General features: G+C 49.6%; 1 protein-coding gene across 2 annotated transcripts in view; it reads left to right on the forward strand.

Moving 5' to 3' along the window:
- TRIM36 (tripartite motif containing 36) overlaps positions 1 to 21858 on the forward strand; it is a 538470-nt gene that overhangs the window by 306720 nt on the left and 209892 nt on the right. For both annotated transcript variants that reach the window (XM_078675525.1, XM_078675526.1), the window contains exon 4: positions 11235 to 11381. In XM_078675525.1, the coding sequence (XP_078531651.1) occupies positions 11235 to 11381 (147 nt within the window). The remainder of the gene's footprint in view (positions 1 to 11234; positions 11382 to 21858) is intronic.

The following is a 21858-nucleotide window of genomic DNA, read 5'->3' on the forward strand; positions in this document are numbered from 1 at the left end:
TTCCAGCTGCTTCATCAGTTCAGCATTCTTTTCTAGTTGGATAGCAATGTCCGGTAGAGTAAAATCCTCTGTTTTCGCCTGCCCATTGAATAAGTTGGGTTCTATCCGCCGTTCTATCTTAGGAGAAAGATCACTTACTTTTATCGATAGACAGTCCGGCACTGACCTCTGAGTTTCTCTTACATTGTCTTTTGCATTATCAAAGAGGGTTAACAGATCTGCTAATGGAGATGATGGAATAACTTCCTTTTTTCAATGTCCTTGTCCTGAGGAACACCATCTACCTCGACCCTCGATAAGGCTATTTCCATTTTCATTTCCGAGGTATTGCGCTCCCCTTCTGCTTGCCGGACATCAGTTGCTCTTTCACTTAAAGGGGGTACCACATCACATTCACCCCCATTGTTCTGGCATATAGTTACAACCGGGTAAAGCGCCTCTGGTCTTGTAGATTGACTCTCCACCCTATTCTCTGCTATTACTTTGGTGACCATTGCTTCCTCAACTGAATTCCCCTTTTTTTCTTCTTCATTTTTTTGCCCTATTACGCGCTTAGAGCTTCTTCCCCCTTTAGAAAACATTGATTTTACTGATGTATCAGCCTTCAGGAGCGTAATATGATCACCGCTTCGACGACGACGAATAGTTTTCTGTGGTTTTAGGGAACTTAAAGAAGAACTCTTGTCACTCAGATTACTACTTTCTGGAGTTACTGCTGATTTTGCTTTTAGCTGTGAGCGCAGACGCCTAACTGACCTTACCATTGCCTAAGGGACTTAAACACCACTTAGTCTTGGTGTTCGTCCAGTTGTTAATGGGGAGAGGATGCAAGATGGTGACGATGAATAAAATAGGATGAAGATACAGCTGTGAATGAAGAAGGGGTGGGAGGATTGACTCCGCGGATTCTCACACGCCACCTTGCCCGAGGCCTGGGCGATTCAGCAGCGGCCCAGCCAGAACCGCACGCCGACCCCCGTCCGGCAACCGGGACTATGGTGGCAGTAGCAGTATCTGCGAATCGGTGATGAGGCGAAGGGAATGACGGAGCAGCAAGTCCAACTGTCTGTAGTTTACGAGGGCCTAGCAATGCTCCAACTGCTTGGTTGCCCCAACTACTTGGCTGCCACTCACCATTCACCACTTCCTCCAAGTGCCTGCCCACTCGCCTACTCAGCTGCGACTATTCTCCGCTGCTCTCCAACGTCAAATCTATAACTCGGACCTAGGATGCCGCTGCTAGCCAAATCACCAACCACCTGATGCTCAAGATTAAATGTTCGATCAAATGTATGGCATTCAACGCCTGCTATTCGTGCCTCCTGCAGCCTTTCCCAAATTCATACCAAGAGGCTCCTGCCACGTTCAGCTCCCGCCGCGCATGCCCTTCGAGCGCCCAGTCCAGGTAACTGCAAGGTGACTGCGGCAATAACAATGGCGGCTCACATAAAGCCCCCGGCACCCACTGCGTTCTGGTTCTGATGTGCACTAGCGTTGCGTTGCGTCCTGACCCCACTGGAAAGCGGCAGAACCCCCAGCGGGGTGGGACCGGAAACCGACCCCCAGCCCGGAGCACACACAACATCGAGCAGGATGTCCACAAAGCCAGGGGCCAGCAACAGACCCACAGAGGCGTAACCAGGGACTGTTCAGGTGCGGGCAAAAAAAACTCACAGACCACTCAGTTGGGTAGTAGCCTCTCTAACCAGTTCTCAGGCTCAGGCTATGCACACCTCTTCTATTTTCCTCTATTCCCTTACTCAGGCCCACTGCTAGGGGCTCAGGAGCGCAGAGGGGGTCAAAGAATTACACTCTCCCCCCGTGGTGCTCACAGTCACAGATCACCATGCTGCCTTTCCCAGTTCAAAACCCACTTGGGTATAACGTTCCAAAGCAATAGCACACTCCCCCCCCCCCGTGGTGCTCACCACCACAGTTTTCACCTGGCTGCCTGTCCCATCAGCTCCAAAAACCGCTCAGGTGTGTTACTCCGTGTGTATTGCTCCAATGACCAGTCTCTTATGCAGCCCCTCCAGAAGCTCCACGGGGCTGCATGGGGCTCCACGGTGGTCCGGCGTCTTTTTCGGCGGCTCCTCGGCTCTGGCCGCACTCTCTGCTCTCCACTCCACTCTCTTTTTACGCTGCACGCTGCACTGCCGCCGGCCGTCAATGCCTCGGGCTCGGGCTCAGTCTCGGGCGGGAGAGGGGCGCCAACTCTCACCCAGCAACCAACTACCGGCAACCGGGAATCGGCAATCAGGAACCGGCAGAAAACGGTAGTGGGCAACCAGGAATAGGCAATCAGAAACCGGCAGTCTGGAAACGGGAGTCCGGGAGTCTGGAAGCCACAGGTCAGTCCGCCTCCGCCACCGCTTCCGCCAGCCAGCCGTAGAACTCGCACATGTCCTGTTTAATGATTGGGTTAAACCTAAATGGGCAGTGCTCCCATTTCTCCATTTCTTGATCTACCTCCAACCTATGATTGCAGCATGTGGGTCACTTCAAGTCTAGCTCCCTCAACTGATTACTAGAGTAGCTTACTCGCCTGTCACTTGGAATTTGGGCAGTATTTTTAGCCCCTGGCCCCGGTCGGCCGCGGATGGGCGCAGACGGGCTTGCCTCTTGCGCGCCCGCTGCGCATCCTTACTGTCATCTGCCTCTATGCGCCACTAGACCGCTACCTTTTGCGGAAGTGCCTCTGATTGCCCCAAGCCCCACCCTCCGCTCAATCGGCGCTCTCAGCCGCGGCGGACCAGGACTGAGCGGGAAAGGGGCAAGTTTGAAATTGGCAGTATTCAGGTAAGATTCTCCTACGTTTACTTTTCAGCCTTACTGGAAATGAAAAACTAAAGGCTAAAAACTTTGGTACTTCTTTCTACAAAGGACTTCAATGTGGTAACTAAAAGCATTTAAAAAAACCAGCAAAACGTTTCTGAGAATCACCAATTCGTATTTCACACGCATGCAGTCTTGTTACCTGCTGCTATCCCTTGCGCTGCACACTGTCATCTGCCTTTATGCTCCACAAGACCGCTACCTACTGCTACCAGTGTCTAAGAAGGAGATTAAGGTGTTCCGACATCTGCCCAGTTTTGAGTCATTCAATCATCTATTGCAACACAGACAATTAATGGCTTAAAATATATTAAGCAGGACGGTTTGTGGCCTTGGCACACACATATCCAGATCCAGTTTGATTTTTGCAAGGTTCGGCTTGAGCTTTCTTTCTTCCTGCCTGTCCTCCAGCTCCTCTGCAGTCATTCCTTTAGAGGAAAATGCTGCTACCTGCTCTGGAGGGAGCCCTCTCACCATTCAGGCTGGCCCCCACCCCACAGGCAGTCCTGGATTTTCTAACAACTCCAAATGCAGACTTTCCTCCTCATCATCCACAACTTCACCCCCCTCCTCCGGGTTCAGAGTTTTATCCCAGGCTGCTAACCAGACCCTCAGCGCCTTTTGCAGCTCCTCCTTTTTATTAAGGTCTTAATCCCACTAGAAACGTTTGAGCTGGGTCTCCATGTTGGTTTCCAACTTCTACTCAAACTCCACTGCTGCAGGTGCAGCTGCTGACTGTCCAGATTGAGACATGGGTGTTGCAAAAACTCACAACTTCGGCAAAGAGTACAATAGAATATTTTTTATATTTCTACGTAATGGCCTAAATATGGAAGTAGTGTACACCAATCACTGTTTGCAATGCACAAATGCAAGGCCTTTCCAACCTATGTCACCAGTGTTAGAAATTGGGTTGCTGGTTGGCAGAGGTGAATATCCTGTCTAAGCAGGAACCCCAATCCTAGTCAGGGTAAGTGTAGTACACACTAAAAGTGTACCTGTGCTCACCATCTGGTAGCTTGGCATAGAGCAGTCTGGCTAATCTAAAGAGGCAAGGTGTAGAGTATTTGTGCGCACACTCACACACACAGTAACACAGTGACAACACCACAAAAGCACTCCAGTTTAGTAAAATATCCAATATTTATCGGAATAAAACAAGACCAAAACAATAAAAATCCAACATACACAAGTCCAGTTATGAATTTTGCAAGATTAAATCAAAATGCAATGCTTAAAAATCAGTAGTACCAACTGGGGCAGGATACAGGAGTCACGCAGACCCATTGATAGTACCATGGGTGTGTCGGTGCTCAGGGGCGATGTGTTGAGCAAAGGAGGGGATGCGTTGCTGTCGAAGGCGATGTCATTTTCGAATTCGAGCAACATTGTTGATGTGTCAATAACGCTGTGTGTCTGATGATATGTTGATGTTGAACTGCTGGGCTGTTGGTGAGTCGTTGCACACAGCCATGCAGGGCCGGGAATGAGTCAGGGACGGTGCATCGCAGACCCGGTGATGCAGTGTCTGAGATTTGTGCAGCAGCAGCTTAGTAAGTCAAGGTCGTTGTGTTGTGCAGGCGGTGAGCAGTGCCACGTCTTTGGTGCAGGCAGTGTCGATATCGCAAGGAAATGTACCAGTTCCGATCAACCCGTCTGTATTGACGCTTTGGCCTCTTGGGTTGCAGCACCAAACTCTCAGTTCCAAGGGCCCAGGACTAGATTTTGCACCACTTGGCAGATCAGGAATTACAGCAGAGGAGCCCAAAGTTGGTAGCAAGTTGCAAGAGGAGTCTTTGATATCCCTCAGACATCAGAAACAGGAGGCAAGCCCAACAAGCCTTTGGCAAACCTTTAGAGATGCAGGATGTGGATGATTGTATTGTCGTCTTACTCCCACGCAAGAAGTAGCAGGCAGCATGCCAAGACAGAAAAGCAAGCAGCAAAGTGGCATTCTCCCCTTGCAGCACAACAGCTCTTCTTCCTGGTAGATTGTCCTCAGTTCCAGAAGAGTTCTGAGTATATGGTGTCAGAGGTCCAGTACTTATACCAGTTTTAGGTTTTGAAGTAGGGAGACTTTAAAGCAAGGTCTTTGTAGTGCACAAGACCCTGCCCTGGCTCCAGACTCACTACAGGGTTATTATGCTACTATTTGTGTGGGCAGAGGCACAGCCCTATTTAGGTTCAAGTGTCAGCTCCTTTCTCACTGTAGCTCAGGAAGACTCATCAGCCTGGTGAAGGGCCGTCAGGCTGTGAGTGGCACACCTCAGCTGCCTTTGTGTGTGACTGTGTAGAGGGAATGCACAACTCAGCTGTCACCCAGCTCAGATATGTATTCTAGAGACAGGCAGAAGGCACAGAATGGGTTGAAAGTGAGAAAATGCAAACTTTATAAAAATAACATAAAGACTAGAACGACTTGCTCTAAACAGAATCTGCACTACCATGAATCACTCATACCGAGTGAAAAATGTTTTTAGCTCCGTGTAGTAAAACATTCAAAATAACATTTTGCAACTAAACCATCAATACAAATATTATAAGATAGAAAAACTTTTGAGAAGAAAAAGATGAATCCAACGTAGTCCAATGCTTCTTTTATTCAAAACACTGTTGCTTCAGTTTCGTGAAATGCGAATAGCGTGGATTACATGCTTGTCAGTAGTGAATCCCAATGCATTTAGGGTGCTATTTGCACCCTTCTTCAGGGGAAATCTAAAAAGACATATAACATAATCAATGCGATTGTTTCATTGTAAAATAAGGACCTAACAATCATCCGGGGGGATATTGTAACATGCGGAATACATGTTAAATACAATTAAATGGAAAAAATTACGGAAGGTTTATCAAAATGAGTTGTGGAATCATGGCTATGTGAAAATTGAAAATGAGTCTTTAAAAGAGTGAGCAGACAGAAAACCAAATCCAAAATTCTCTCTAAAGGTGCCACCTTTGTGTGTTTAATAGAAGTGTATTCTAATCATGCCAATCCTGTCAAAACCAAGAAGCCAATAACCTCAAAAATACCTGAAAACAGTTTTGGATATGTGGCCAGGTAGATCCACTTCAGAATCAGCACACCAACTTGGAGGATTTTTGAATAATTGAGAAATCGAGCATTTTGGTACTTTTTGAGTGCACTATCGCTATGTACACGCACGTTATTCTTAACTTTCTAAAAATTGCATTTTCAGACCTGTAATTTAAAAAACAACTCTACTAAAAGATGTGTTTTGGAATTGCCAGTCTAGAGATCCCAAACTAACTCTTCCGATCTTTTCCTTATTGGTAGTTAAAATTGTCACAAGGCAGCTCCAATGTTAACTTATGGAAGAGATAGGCCTTGCAGCAGGGAGTTACGAATTCAAGAGTATTTCACTACTAGTACATGCAAAATTGAAAAGTACATGTCCTACCTTTCAAGAACACTGCACCCTGCCCCTGGGCTGTTCAGTACCTACTCTAGGGGTGGCATGTGTGTAATAAAAAGAAGGTTTAGGCATGACAAGTAGGTTAACTTGTCGGGTCGAGATGGCAGTTTAACTGTACACACAGGCTCTGCAGTGGAGGGCCTGAGGCATGTTTGAAGGGCTACTCGTGTGGGTGGCACAGTCGGTGCTGCAGGCCACCAGTAGCATTTCATTTACAGGCCCTTGGCACATGTAGTGCACTGTACTAGGGACTTATCAGTAAATCAATATACGTCTGCTAGGAGAAAACAAATGGCATTACATTTTAGACACATAGCACATGCACTTTAGGACCAGTCTGCAAGGAAAAGTGCACAGAGTCCTAAAGCCAGCAAAAACGAAGTTATGCACACAGTCAAAACGTGAGGTCAGAAAGCAAAAAGTCAGGGGAAACCATGCCAAAAGATGCCAGGCCTAACAATCGTGGTCTTAGTTCCTTGAACATTTATATGAATAGTTCTCATCTCAGTAGGATAGAGGTTTTCCCAAATTAACTAGAGATCGAAACTGAAGGGCCAGAGGACAAATGTTTAAATCTTTAAACTTTGCTTGGTCATGAGTAGGCAACTAGTGTAGTTCTCAAAGTCCTTTTGAATATGTTATTGAATCTGAATATTCCCATTAACAACCCAGCAGCGCAGTAGCTATTTAGTTATGTATTATGGCATGCATTGCAATCATCAATAGGAAATTGTGACACGCCAATTACCTGTGAAAGAATAGATATGAAAAGGGCAGTTGTTCGAAGTAACTGTAGTGGTAAAAGATGCACTGAATACGGCTTTGACCTGTAGAGCAAGCATTAACCTTAACGTCTTGTTTTCCCAGACATTTGCGATTGGGTCAGTGACGTTGCCACCTGGCATATATACTGAATTCTGCAGCTCATTGCTACCTCCCACCGCAACCACCTCGGTTTTATCTGAGTTGATCATTGTGCAGTGTGCCTACATTATCCATCCTTGGCCACCCCATATAATGTGGAAAGATAGTTGGGAACTCTGGGCACTGATCCATTCAGAGCTTGGTGCAGTTTTATCATCATTTGTATAATGTCGTAGGCACACGAGACGATGAGTTGTGTCTTGGACTTCACATGCATTGTGAAATAAAATAAACGATAGTGGTATGCCTGCAGGACACTGCAGGTAAGTTCAATGTTGGAAAAGAAAAAGAATAAAAGTGACAATACTTTCATTTTATTGCCTAGGAAGAACATGAACCATACACGTACCATTAAAAATGTGAAACAGTGTAGTAGGGACAAAGCATGTATTTCTGTGGTAAAGGAGCAACTGGCTCCCCTTAAAAGCCAGAAGTGTTATCAAAATTACGTACATCAACCACAAAGCCAACCAAAGGAGTCCCCAAGATACCTGGATCAAAAACGCTCCCTTCGGATGTAGCCTAACCCTACGAAATATGGAATCCTTACCTTTAGAATCCCCAAAGCTCAAGAAACCAAGATCCCTTGGGCCTTCTCTGGAAATCATCCCAAAAATCCCTTGTGCAATATGCATAAAAGCGTGCTTTGAGATCTTAAGAAATTACCTGATACAAGGATTGTTCCAGCATCACCTCCAAAAACAAGCATTTGTAATGCAATAGGTCTCGCATTTACCCGTGTTTGAGTTATTGACATTGCAAATTACAATTCCTGTTATTATTATTTTAGTTTTTAAAACCTAAATAAAAGGCATTGTCTTTTACAATAACCATTAGCTTGAACTCGCGTAAATGCGAGACCTATTGCATTGCAAATGCTTGTTATATAGGTTAACACTACCTTAGCAAAGGCTTTAACTCATTAGTACCAGATTAGAACCCAAATACACAATAAGGGGACCAGTCAACTTTATCAAAGGGGCTTACACTGCTGGGCAACACGTCACTGCGTTTTAGTAACTTTTGATCATCCGTTCAAGTAAGAAAACATTTGTTTGTTAAAATCTGCAGATTATGCAGTAAATTATGGATTATGTGGCACATGCAGCAAATTTACAATTATGCGGAAAACGTTGCAACTGCAAAATCATGCAATTCCAGTGGCCCACTCTAGACTGTCTTAGTTGGGGCAGATTACGAGGTGAGACCAAGACATGCAGTAAAGTTATGGAGGCAATAGAACTTCCTACAGTTCACAAGCCCTGGTCTACAGCATTCTGAACAGTCTTGTTAATAATGCCTAGGTGACAATTTTGCAAAGAATGTGTCTGCGTTACACATCTTATATTGATTTGTGGCTTTATGTCAGAGGCATGATGATTCGGGCACATTTGTTCAACAGTAACTGCTGTGTGAATTATGCAATGCCTGTTGTTCTAACAACTGTCTCCACTTATGGCACGCTGCCCACAGTGTTCCTGGTTTTTGTGACGGGTGTGTCCTACAGTAGGCAATCTCATTTTATGACAGGGAGGCACGCTGGTTGTAGTAGAAGGTTGGTGAAATCTTCAAAGACACGGCAAGCATTTATACAACACCGAAAGCATTTCATAATTAATGCTCGTATAATTATGCGAGAAAACCCATGCCAACATGTGTTTCCTGTCCATACTAAGTTAGAAATGTTACGTAAAATAAATAGTTTTCTAACCTACCATACAATATAAACAAGCGCCTCACCGTAAATCCATCTTTAAGCTCCGATTAATCAGTGAATTCAGCCATGCTGCCTAGGAGCCATCCAGTATCATCAGCAAGAGGGAAGCAGCCCAGTGGCATAGCGCGCCTGGCTTGGCAGAGTGTGGAAGGCAGGCGAAGTCTTGGCACCCCAGAGCTGGCCTGGCTGCCTCCGTAATTCTGTGGTGACATTGCTGGACCTGTGGCTGTGCAACGTGTAGGTTGCTAACGAGTTTTTTTGTTTTGTTCTAAACATTCCATTGGATTGTGTCGGAACATTTGTACAGCGCTTCATACTCCTGACAAAGCTGTGAAGCACTTAATTTTTAGCAGTTCCCTGGTGCCCTTCCAGGGCTGTATGGATGGAAAGATATTGGCGTAATTGCTTGGGGTACACGAGGTTCAAAGGCAGGCCCCAAACATTGTGCGGCCCACTGCACTTATTCACACCCCCCTTAGCTTCCCCCACCCCTCATTTTGTTTTACTCACCATAATAGAAGACGTTTCGTACAAATCGTAGAAAACAAACTTGCTATGCCGAGTTAAAATATAAGGTTGATCGATTTGTACCAAACTTTGTTGAACCAAGTAAAAACTAAAAGAAAAAAAAGTCTACTCCTTACATGGCTTCCAAGTTTTCTATTCAAGTTTAAGAAGTAAATGAACAATCTTCTTGGAGGGAGGGAGGGCAACAAACCCCCACACACTCCCCACGCCACAATCCCTCACTCCTGTCTTCCTCCGAGTGATGAGGACGAGAGGTGAGAATCAGTGAGAGGTCTGAAACAACTTTGAATGCCATCTCCCTGCGAACTTTGAACGAGCTCGGAGGAGGGGGAGCAAGCAAAGCCGCACCACGGGATAGCGGGGGGGGGGTGCGTTGGGAAGAAACAGCCCTCCTGAAGCAGGTCTGAAACCTAAAAGGCCGACTCTCTGCAGGCGTCAGGCCTCCCCTTCTCTGCAGGTGCTCTGGGGCATATTTACAGACCGTCTTAGGGAGGGCTTTATGAAACCGGATTCCAAAGCAGGCTTTTTTTGTTCAATAAAGCTGCTAGCTGCCGGTAGGAGGCCAGGCCCAGAGTCACCAAGATCCAGATAACAAAGGAGGGCCCGGGAGAGCAGGGAAGGAGGGCAAACTGCCCGCTAGCAGCAGGCCCCGGCTTCTCACCCCCCCGCACGACACTTCACAACGCACTCAAAAGTCGCATTTACAAACGGTCGACTGTAAAAGGCGGGGGTTCTTACTGCCATCATTGTACCCTCAAAATGCTTTATTTGGTGGAAATTCCAGTCCAGCAACTATAGCTGCTGCGCACAAATTTTCAGACACTGCACCATGTCTTGTAAAACAGTTCCAGGATTTGATATGAGCCAGGAACAACCATGTGTAACTCGTGAGCTAGCATTAAAAATAACCATAGACGAGAATAGTCCGTAGAACAACTTCAACAAGCTGTTGCCATTGGGCGAAAGCAAAAAAAAGTACTTACCGACTGTAATTGAAGGAGACCGTGTCACGCCGCAAGTAAACAATCGAGTCCGGATGGGCTGTCGGAGAAGGAGACAGGGCGGAAACAAAGAAGCCTCATTTTCAATCGGAGGCCACCGTGTAGCATAAATGATGACGCCAGCCAATAGGAATGATGGGCTGGGCTTCAATGCCCCTTCTGAAATCTACTCGATTACAAGAAGCCTCGCAGAGCGAGCATCCTATACGCGCTACAACGCATGTCTGCGAGACCTAATAATAGCATAAGCAGAGGCTCGCAGCTTACATTGATTGTTAATCCCGAAATGGAATATACGATTTTTGCGCCTAAAATGTATGTTGTAACCTGGGCAAGTAATCTGTGCACGTGAAGGGTGGTCAAGTATTTTGTGTAAAGTCTGGAAGGTCACCAAGACAAGTTACATTTAATCATGTTGTGTTTGTACATGTTTATTCCTCATATTGGGGCTCTGCATTATTGCCAAACACGTTATCTTAGATTCATTTTAATGTCTATTTATAACTTTCAGAGGAGTGATTTTAATTGGTAAATTATTGTATGCTATCATTATAGCTCTACTAAGCATGTGTACTCACTATATTTTAAAATATGCGAAATCTTTTATATCTGTGGCGAACAGTTCAATTAATTTGACTGTTTAAGAACTGAAATATGAAAAATGGTCCTTTTCTCCTTTGATATGTCAGTTGCTATTTTCTAGGTGAAGCCGACCTGCAAATGTGGATCATTTAAGGATGTCTTCTGAACAAATTTGTTGATTACAAATAGATACCTTTTTCTTTTTCATGCCAGGTTTTGATGTGTCCTGAACACGAAATGGAAAAAGTTAACATGTATTGTGAAATATGCAGAAGACCTGTTTGTCATCTCTGTAAGCTAGGAGGGGCACATGCAAACCACAGAGTGACAACAATGAGCAGTGCCTACAAAACTTTAAAGGTAAGCAACAATTCTATCTGGCTTGTTTTTTTGTGCATTTTCTGCAGTTTATTGAGGTTTCGCAATGAGAAAAGAACAGTAATAACAAGTTAATTATCAACATATGGCTTCATTACATTAAAGAAGAGAGTGGGAGAAGGAGAAAGGGGAGGAAGAGAGAAAGCAAGAAAAAGAGAGAAAAAGGAAAGACTGAAAAGAGTACAGAAATGGTCGCTCCTGCAAGCGTAGGTGTGTATATAGCCTGTAATATCATAGAAAGCAACACTGCTCTAAGCAGGGAACTACCAAGTTAGCGAATATGACGCATGTGCAGTCCCCACATGTTGATGCTACCTAATCGTAAACAGTTCTAGGGTCCAAGAGGAATAGACAGAGCTGTTGGTGTGTGTGTATCATATAAGTGGGCTCTTTGGAGGGGAGCCGGGGTGTTGGGGGGGCGGGTTTGGGGGCGTATCAGTGGAAATGGATCGACGCCATACTCGCCAAACTTCCTGATAACAGAGTGCATCCTCTGCCGCACCCCATCTGTGTATCACCGCCCTCTACGCACCCCGGGAGGGGCACGAGGGAGAGTGCAAATGAAACGTGATCTTGTGTTTAGCAAGGACCAAAGCCGGGGCGCAAACTGCATGCACATTTTGTGTTTTTTCTTGCATTGGAAAATGCCTAAGGAACATGCTTCCCAGGTGCTGATATCTGGGAGTTCTATAACCTCTTGCAACATGGTGTGAACGGTATGCCAGTAGTCTTGATGGTCTGGGCATGTCCACAACATGTGCATAAGGGTTGCATCCGGGGCGCAGGAGAAGGGACACTCGGATGAGGTCTCTGGGAAGTAGCAATGCAGTTGTGCGAGGGTTAACTACGGCCTATGAAATATGAAAATTTTAATGTTTTTTTTTTGTTTAATAACTTTATTTTATTGATTTTATTAATGCAAGCAGACAACGGTACATTACATCTAGGAAAGACACCCACTGCTCCCCACCAGAGTCCAACAGGCATATACAAGAACCATAGCGCAAAGCCCCAGCATGTGTATTCGATGTCCCACCAGCAAGCGCCCAGGACAGAAGTGGAGTACCTGTCCCTGGTCTATGTATGCCAGTGGTGCTGTAGCAAACTCTAAACATGTCTTCCCCCAAGCTGCGCCTATCCAAACATCCCTCCCAACCCGCCCACCCTAGCCCAACGCCCGCCCTCCCCCACCCTAGAACCCGGAACCGGTGTGCCAAGCGTCCTGGAAATACATTGGATTACCCATCCTGAGACCCCTCCGCAGGAGTCGGAGCCTCTGTGAGTCGAAGCAATCGTAGATACTTGGGGCAAGTCACTTCATTCAATTCTTGCGCCAGCAGCGAGATGATTGGCCGCCACACCTCTCGGAAGGAGGCTGTCGAGGCCGTGAGGGTGGCTTGCAGACACTCCATGCCAATAACGTACCATAACTTATGCAACCACCCCGTATGCGAGTGCCGAGTCTTGGAGCCCCATAAAGATAAGATATGATGGACAGCTGCACCAAGAGCTATCCCCATTTGTTTCTCCCGTAGAGATTTAAGTGGAAAGGTGAGGGCGTTAGGTAGTCCTAGGAGAGTGTAAGCCGGGAAGCGAGGAATCTCTGTTTCAAAATAGATGTCTACATCTGTAAGAACTTCTTCCCAAAACCCCTGCACCTCCCTGCACTCCCATAGTAGGTGAGTCAAGGTACCTGTTTCCCCACATCCCCTCCAACACTCAGAGCCATGGTCCGGATTAATTTGATGCAGACAAGCCGGCGTGAGATGCCAATAGGTGGCCACCTTGACCGCCGCTTCCCTACTCCCAACGTTCCGTGCCGTGTGGTGGGCCCTGTAATAGATCTGTTGCCATTCCTTTAGCGAAAGACTCCGGCCTAGCTCTGCTTCCCAGCGGCGCTGACCCGCCAACTTCTCCTGCAGCGCCGGGGGGAGCAGCATAGTGTACAGTTCAGAGATCATTTTACGATCGGAGTGCTTGGAGAGAAGCCATTTCTCGAAGATCGTAAGTTTACGGCTAACCCACGGACGCACATCAGAATGGAGCAACCAGTGGTGAAGCTGAAAATATTGATATCGTTTGGGGTCTTTAATTTTATACCAATCAGGCAAATCCGAATAGGAGATGAAGCCCTGAAGATCAAAAAGGTGACCCGCTGATCTGCAGGGCGATACAAGTCACTGGGGGAAGGCTCGCACGTCAGCACCCGGAGGAAAGTTAGGGTTATCGAAAAGAGGGGTAAGAGGCGAGGGGTAGGACGTGAGATTTCTTTCCAGGGCGACCGAGACCCACACCTTGTGCTGATCGGGTAATCGGAGATTTCTGCATATACGAGGGGCGGCCGGTTGGTTTCAGGAAAAGAACCTTCCACAGGGGGGAGGCGGGCCATAGCACTATCCTGAAAGAGCCACAGTTTTTCGGATTCTGGTCTGCTCCATTCTACTAGGTAGTGGAGCTGGGCAGCTTTGCAGTATGTCACCAGATGAGAGATCCCGAGACCACCCTCATCCGGGAGACGAGAGGCCAAATCACGGCGAAGCCTCGGTTGTTTCCCGCCCCATATAAAATGTTGGATCTCAGACTGTAGCACACGTATGTAGCGTAGGGGAGGTGTTACCGGTATCGTTTGAAAAAACATACAGTATTTTAGGCAATATGGAAATTTTTACCGCAGCCACCCTCCCCAACAGCGACAGAGGGCACGTTCTCCAGCGCTGCAAGGCGGCAGTCACCTGAAGGGTGAGCTTAGTGTAATTGCGGGTGAGCGTGGAGCTAGTAGACGGGGTTAATGTGATCCCGAGGTAAGGGATTTCGCCCTGGATCCTCAATCCCCCCCATCTCCTGGAAGGCAGCTGCCGGGGCACCCTCATTGAGGCCCAGGGGCAAAAGCATAGATTTCCCCACGTTGACCTTAAATCCCGATACCCGGCCAAATTCCTCAAGCTCCCCCAGAAAAGCAGGAACAGACCGCCGGGTAGAGGTGAGCGTCGCCAAGATTTCATCGGCGTATAAGCTGACTTGGTGCTGTTCCCCCCCCCCCCCCGAAAGGGATGCCAGATATTTGAGGGTTGTCTCGGATACGCTGCGCTAAGGATTCGACATACAACGCAAAGACCAGGGGGGAAAGGGGACACGCCAAATCTCAAAAGGTTTAGAGCACAGTCCGTTAACCCGGATCGTCTCCCTGGGTCCGTTGTAACAACTCGCCACCCAAGCTCGGAAGCGCTCTCCCACACCGAAATGGGCCAATGTTTTATCCAGGAACCCCCAATCCACCCGATCGAACGCTTTCTCTGCATCGATCGAGAGCAATAGGGCGTCCAGGCCCACATAGTGGGCTTTATCTATGAGATGCAGGATTCTCTTGGTGTTGTCGCTGCTTTGCCTGTTGGGGATAAAGCCTGACTGGTCAGGCTCGATTATACCTAGAAGGCGCGGGCCCAATCTAGCTGCTAAAACACCCGTGAATAGTTTCAGATCGAGATTCAGAAGGGAGATTGGCCTATATGCCGCGCAGTGGGTGGGATCCTTCCCGGGCTTGGGGAGAACGACAACGTCTGCTTCCAACATTTCTGCCGGAATCGTGCCCGGCCCCATGAAGGAATTGAACAATCGCGTCAACACGGGCGCCAAGGTTTGGAAAAAGGTCTTATAAAAACCCACGGAGAATCCGTCTGGGCCTGGAGAATTCAACGGTTTGAGGCTCCACCCTAATGGGAGCGTCCAGCGCCGCAGCTCCCGAGGCATTAAGAGCTGTAGTTGCGGCTCGGCCAAGATATTCCTCCCCTGCTGCGTCAATAGTGGGGTCCCTGCTGTACAAGGAGGCGTAGAACGCCCAAATGGCTTCTGCAATCTACTCATCCCCCTCAACCCTAACCCCATCTGAGGTATGGACAGCCGTGACCCTGGATCGCTCCGCTGGCAGTTTTCTGGCCAGGAGCTTCCCTGTCCTATCGCCGCCTATATAATAGGAGTGTTTAAGCCGGAGGGCGGCATACTCCACCCGGTCAAGATCCAAACTTGCCAACTGAGCTCTGGCTGCTGTGAGTTGTGGCCACATACGGACATTTTTACCGCAGTTCCCCAGTCCTGCTATGAACATGCTCAAGCTCCAGCACTTTGGCTGTCAGCTTCTCCCTCTTTTCTTTACGTGCGCGATTGTCAGCTGTGGAGATCGCGATGAGCTCACCTCTCAACACTGCTTTCAGGGCCCCACCTAGTGCTGCTAACGGAGTGCCCTCGATATCATTAGACGCGAAGTAATCCCTCAGGCATATCTGTACTCGCCAACAGGCGTCTGGCCGCTGCAGCAGAGACTCCCGTAGACGCCACCTCCCTTTTCTTTGACTCTTCGAACGCCAGTCAAGAGTCCGCTTTATCGCGTCATGATCTGATTTGATGCCGTGGGGATGATGTAAACCGACCTGACCAGGGCATTAAGTTCGGATGACCCTATAAAGTGGTCATGGCGAGCATAGGTATGGTGAACATGGGAATAAAAGGAGTAGTGCGTACTATGGGGATGGGCTTCCCTCCAGATATCCACCAACCCCCTATCACGGAGCCAGTCAGCCCCCACCTTAGAAGTAGCCCCAGTAGCCCCCTGTCTATGCCCGATCGGTCCTTATCTGGGTCCATGACTATGTTAAAGTCCCCTCCTAATAAGACCCGCCTATCATGATGACGGAGGGTATCCGAGATTAAATCGACGAGAAATGGCTCCTGTCCAGAGTTAGGGCATAGATGGAACCTATAACTACAGAAGTATCCCCAACCCAGAATCTGTACACCAAAAGCCTTCCTTTCACTCCTACCATCTTATCCCCAACCCTCCCCTGAAAGTGTCGTGCTAGGAGTATGGCTACCCCTCCTCGCTTATCTGGCATGGAGGAATAGAGCTGCTGGGGAAAGGCTCGGGACCTCATTCTATGCCAGTCCTTAGGCAATAAATGTGTCTTATGTAATAGACAGACAGAGGCCCCTGAATTCTCTAGGTAACTCAGGATCGCACGCCTCTTAATTGGGTTATTCAACCCCTTTACGTTAAGTGATAAAACTTGAGTCATGAGAAGAGATTTGGGGCTATCTCTGATGTACAGCGTCTCACTGGTAGGGAAAAAAATTGCAAGCTGCGCCCGTGTGGGCCACGATGCAAAAGCTCCATGGCCCTCATTCTCCAAGACCCTCCCTCCTCCCCTACTGCACACCGGTTCCCCCCTCCACCCCTCCCCCCACCATCCCCATCCCAACTCCCCCCACCCCAACGGGACAACCCCCCCCCCACCAACCCCCTCCCCCCCTAACCCCAACAGAGATACCCCAACCCAGCATCATAGTCCAGCTCCTGTCATCCACAGCTGCCAGCAAACAGAACATAGAAAAAATGAGGGGTCCACGTGGAGTCCAGGCATCCCCGCTCCAACCCCCCCCCGACCAGCTAAAATGTAGTGCTGTGTACACCCCAGTCGATATCACACCGTCACTCTATATAGGAGGTATCACTCTTAACCGCCTCTAGGGCCGCTTCTCGTTCCTGGGTCGATGTGAGAGTGTCCGGCTTCATCGCAGTTTTGGGAGAGCGCCGGCGCTCCACCGTTTGCCAGCCCTCCCTCGACGGTCGCTGCGTGGGGGCGGGAGAGGACACACGGCTACGCCTCTTGATGCCCAACAGATCACAGGTTTCTTGAAGAGATCTCAGCTGTTGTTGCTTGCCGTTCCACTTGAAGATTATATGAAAGGGGTATCCCCATGAGTAAGGCACCCCTTTGTCCCTTAAATAGGACGTCACTTCCTTAAAAGCTTTCCTTTTTTGTAGTGTTATGGAGACAAGATCCTGATATAGAGCTACAGAATGACCCCGATACTGAAGAGGCTGTTTCTTCCTGGCCTCCCTCAGAATGCGTTCTTTCAACACAAAGTCAGGCAGGAAAGCAAGCAGGACCCTGGAGCATTGAGCTCTCCCTTTTTAAGGGTTTATTGGTGATTTGTTCACTTTTGGTGCACTCTTTTGTTGTCAATATGCCTGCATTATTTGACAAATGTCTGGAGTGCTCCAGGAAGAAGGCCAAATCGGACCCACACGAGGTGTGTATCATCTGCCTTCCCTCTTCTCATGTCCCAGAGGAGTGTGACATTTGTCAGGGCTTTTCTGGCAGGACCCTGAGGGATTGAATGAAGATCAGACTTCAGGGCCTGGAGGACAGAAGGCTGAAGGCTCAAGGTGGGTCTGGAGGGGCTTCCTCTGCCCATGCTGAGGCCTCTGGGGGGCTCCCCAGGGGCAGGAAGACCAGCAAGCGTCACCATTCTCCGTCTGTGTCGATTGCACCGACTACGGCGTCGAGAGGGATGATTACAGTCTGTTCCCCGTCTCTCCGGGTCGAAGCGGCGTAGACGTTCAACGTCGAAGGAACTGAACAGACCGCCGCCGAGGTCTCCGTTGGCGATTTCGTCGTCGAGGACTCGACGTCGAGAGAGGGACCGGCGTCGGCGCTCGCCGTCACGGCGACACAGCCGTTCGCTGTCGAAGAGGAGAAGGTAGTCGTCGAGGGGCTCCTCGACGTCGAGAACAAGATCGAGGCATGGGAAATCGCCGTCGAGGCGGAAGAGGTCGCCGTCGAGGCGCAGCAGATCGCCGTCGAGGCAAAGGCATTCGACGTCGAAGAAGGGGCGCTCACCGTCGAGGAGAAGAAGCTCGACGTCGAGGGGCCGGTGCTCGCCGTCGGGTCGCCGTTCTTTGACGCCAAGGAGGCCTAGAAGGAGCTCTGGCGCCAGGAGTCAGTCTGACAGGCGTCCAGTGCCTTGGGGGGACGCTCCAAAGTCTCAGCCTAGTAAGGAGGGAGAGTCACCAGGCTCGGTGTACTCTGTTGTGTATACCCCTGCTAGGCCAAAGACAGTTACTCCTCCTCCGTTGCCAAGAGGACTTCCTCCGCGGGTTCCCACCCCGCCTCCGCTTCCGCCACTTCCTCCTCCTCCTCAACCTCAGCCTCAACCTCAACCTCCGCTGCCGGCTGACAAGCCTCCTCCCGATTCCTCCGAGGACAGGTTCGTTGCCACGATTTCCGACTCCTCCTAAGGGGACCCCTCGGCCGAGGGCCCCAGCCAAGCCAAAGTCACCCGCCCCGGTCGAACCGGCGGAGCGACCGAAGCCAAGGAGGTTGCGATCCCGCTCCGTACGGAAGGGGTAATCGCGCAGTCGTCACAGATCCTCCACGAGGTCAAGACGGAGCCACAGGAGGCGCGGATCACGGTCCTGCACGGACTCTACCAGGACCAGATCCTACTCCCCGACTTTGTCGGACTCCCCGGGGACGAGAGTGTCTCCTGTGGACGATATCAGTACATTCCAGGATGTCCTCCTGAGGGGCGCAGCAAAATTGGGAATCACGGTGACGGCTCCAACACCTGCGACGTCCGTGATCTTCGAGACGCTGCATAAGAAGCATTTGTCTCGTCCTTTACTACCGCTCGTACCAGGATTGGTAGAGCCTGCGGAGGAGCTGTTCCTCACACCTGCAGTAACGAAAGCCCTCCATCCCGCCTTCTGAAAAAGTACAGGGCCCCGGATTCCGACCCGGCCTTTCTGCGGATAGACCCGATTCCGGACTTCGTTATAGTGACGGCAGCCAGCAAACAACACTCTACCTCTCCGTCTTCTACCGTGCCTCCGGATAAGGAGAGCCGATGGATCGACTCAGCTGGCAGGAAGGCCTGTGGGACGGCATCTACGGCCATGAAGGCCTCTAGCGATGCGGCTCTGCTGGGGCGTTATGATCGTGCCCTGTGGGAATGCCTCCAGCAGTTCACGGAACTCCTGCCACGAGATAGGAGGGAGGATTTCCTGGAGAACCAGAAGGAAAGGATGCTGGTTTCGAACCAGGTCATCAGCGCGGCCGCTGATGTCTCTCTGTTGGCGGCCCATGGGTATTGTCATGGGATCAACCAGCGGCGCCATGCTTGGCTCAGGCTCACGTCACTCAAGCCGGAGGCCCAGCAGCGAGTGGCCAATCTGCCCTTCTCGGGGGAAACCCTGTTCGGCAAACATGGGGATGATGAGATAGGCGGAGGCCGAGACTCTGACGGCTGTAGGCTTGGAGAAGCACAAAGAAAAGAAGGCCTACCGCCCGTTCCAGAGATGGTTCGGGGCACAGGGCAGAGGGCGAGGACAGGCTTCGGGACAGCAGCAACCACAGCAGCAGTTCCGGAGGCCCTTCCAGAAGCGCCAGAAGGGTAGAGGAGGCCAACAGTCCTCTACAGCGAACAAAGGCCCGGCTGGGTCTCGACCCTGAGCGGTTACTTCCCCTACATCCGTTACCCGCTCCGGTGGGGGGAAGCGTTCAATTTTTTCTGGCAGAGTGGAGAAAAATTACTCAGGACAAGTGGGTGCTGAATATTGTTTGCAATGGATACAGTCTTCGGTTCACCATCCCGCCTCCTTCAATTCCACCGGTCAGCTCGCAGTTTCAAGTGCGCGAGCTCCAGGCGGAGGCCGATATCCTGTTAAGGAAAAGGGCGATAGAAGACGTACCTCTGTCTCAAAGAGGAAGAGGTCTGTACTCCCGGTTCTTTCTAGTTCGCAAGAAGGACAAGAACAAGTTCAGGCCCATTCTGAACTTGCGACAGGCAAACAAGTGGATTCGCAGAGAGAAGTTTCGCATGCTGTCGTTGCATCAGATTTATCCTCAGCTACAACAGGGAGACTGGCTGTGTGCTATAGACCTACAGGATGCGTACTTCCATGTGCCCATTGCACACAAACACAAGAAGTTCCTGCGATTCCAAGTCGGCGCCAATCATTATCAGTACACAGTACTGCCATTCGGGCTGAAGTCCGCGCCCCGGACATTTTCGAAGTGCATGGCAGTGGTAGTTGCACACCTGAGGAAGAACAAGGTGTTTGTCTACCCGTACCTGGACGATTGGTTGATCAAGGCCTCCTCTTTCTCGGAAGCTCAAGCGCACTTCCAGAAGACGTGCGTTCTCTTGAATAAGCTGGGGTTGCACATCAACATGTCCAAGTCTGTCCCGACTCCGGTCCAGTGCATACAGTACTTGGGAGCCTCCATCAATACGCTGTCAGCAAGCGTGTCTCCTTCGGAGGAGCGACGATTATCACTCCTTCGGAAGGCTCAGGCTCTTATGACCGCTCCATCTACAACAGTGAGGACGGTGTCTTCTCTACTGGGGTCGATGGCCTCTTGTATCTTCCTCACGCCACACGCACGGCTGCACATGAGACCATTGCAGGAGTGCTTGGAGGATCAGTGGGATCAGAAGAAAAGATCTTGGGACGACAAGATACGACTGTCTCTGCATGCTCTTCAGTCTCTGAAGTGGTGTTGTTCAGCGGAGAACCTCCTCAGAGGGGTTCCCTTCCACAAGGACATTCCCACGCAGACTATAGTGACGGATGCGTCGCTCCACGGCTGGGGGGCGCACTCCAAAGACCTACAGATTTAAGGGACGTGGTCCCCGACGGAGTCCACGTACCACATCAATTTCCTGGAACTCAGAGCTGTTCACTTGGCACTGAAGGCCTTTCATCCGTTCTTCCGGACCAACGCTTTGCTTGTTCAAACGGACAATACGACCACGATGTATTACCTCAACAAGCTGGGGGGGTCGAGATCGCGCACTCTGTCGCAGGAGGCGCAGGCGATCTGGCACTGGCTTCTAGCCAGAGGACTGACGATAACGGCTACCCATCTACCAGGTGTGCAGAATGTTCAGGCCTACGCACTGAGCAGACTGATTCAGGAAAACCACGAATGGGTCATAAATGACTAAGTACTAGGAGAAGTCTTCGCAAGGTGGGGGACTCAGACGTAGATCTGTTCGCCACCGCTGAAAACAGCAAATGCCGAGACTTCGCCTCCAGGTACTACCAGCCGGGGACGCTGGGGAATGCGTTATGGATCAACTGGTCGAACAGCTTTCTGTACGCTTTACCACCCATTCCCCTGTTTCTGGCGGTGCTCATCCAACTGTCCCAGTCCAGGGCGCGGATGATCCTGATTGCCCCGGAATGGCCCAGACAGTGGTGGTTCACGGACCTGCTTCACCGGTCTCTCCTTCCTCACATACGGTTGCCGTGCAGGCCGGACCTTCTCACGAAGTTCGGGGGGCAGATGTTGCACCCCAACCTCTCGTCTTTGAGTTTGGCGGCATGGCTCCTGAGATAGTGCAATATGGCCATCTAAATCTACCAGAAGATTGCATGGACATACTGAAGGAGGCTAAGCGACCTTCCACTAGGACTTCTTATGCTTACAAGTGGAAGAGGTTTTGCATCTGGTGCAAGTCCAAGAACTATGACCCTACGACATGTAAGGAAGATGTCATCCTTCCATATCTTCTACATCTGGCGCAGTCTGGCCTTAATGTCCATTCCATTAAGGTTCATCTGGCTGCATTGACTGCCTACAGGAAATGCCCTTCACAGACTTCCTACTTTCAGATCCCT

The sequence above is a fragment of the Lissotriton helveticus genome, chromosome 2_1, assembly GCF_964261635.1.
Source record: "Lissotriton helveticus chromosome 2_1, aLisHel1.1, whole genome shotgun sequence".
Classification (NCBI taxonomy): Eukaryota; Metazoa; Chordata; class Amphibia; order Caudata; family Salamandridae; genus Lissotriton; species Lissotriton helveticus.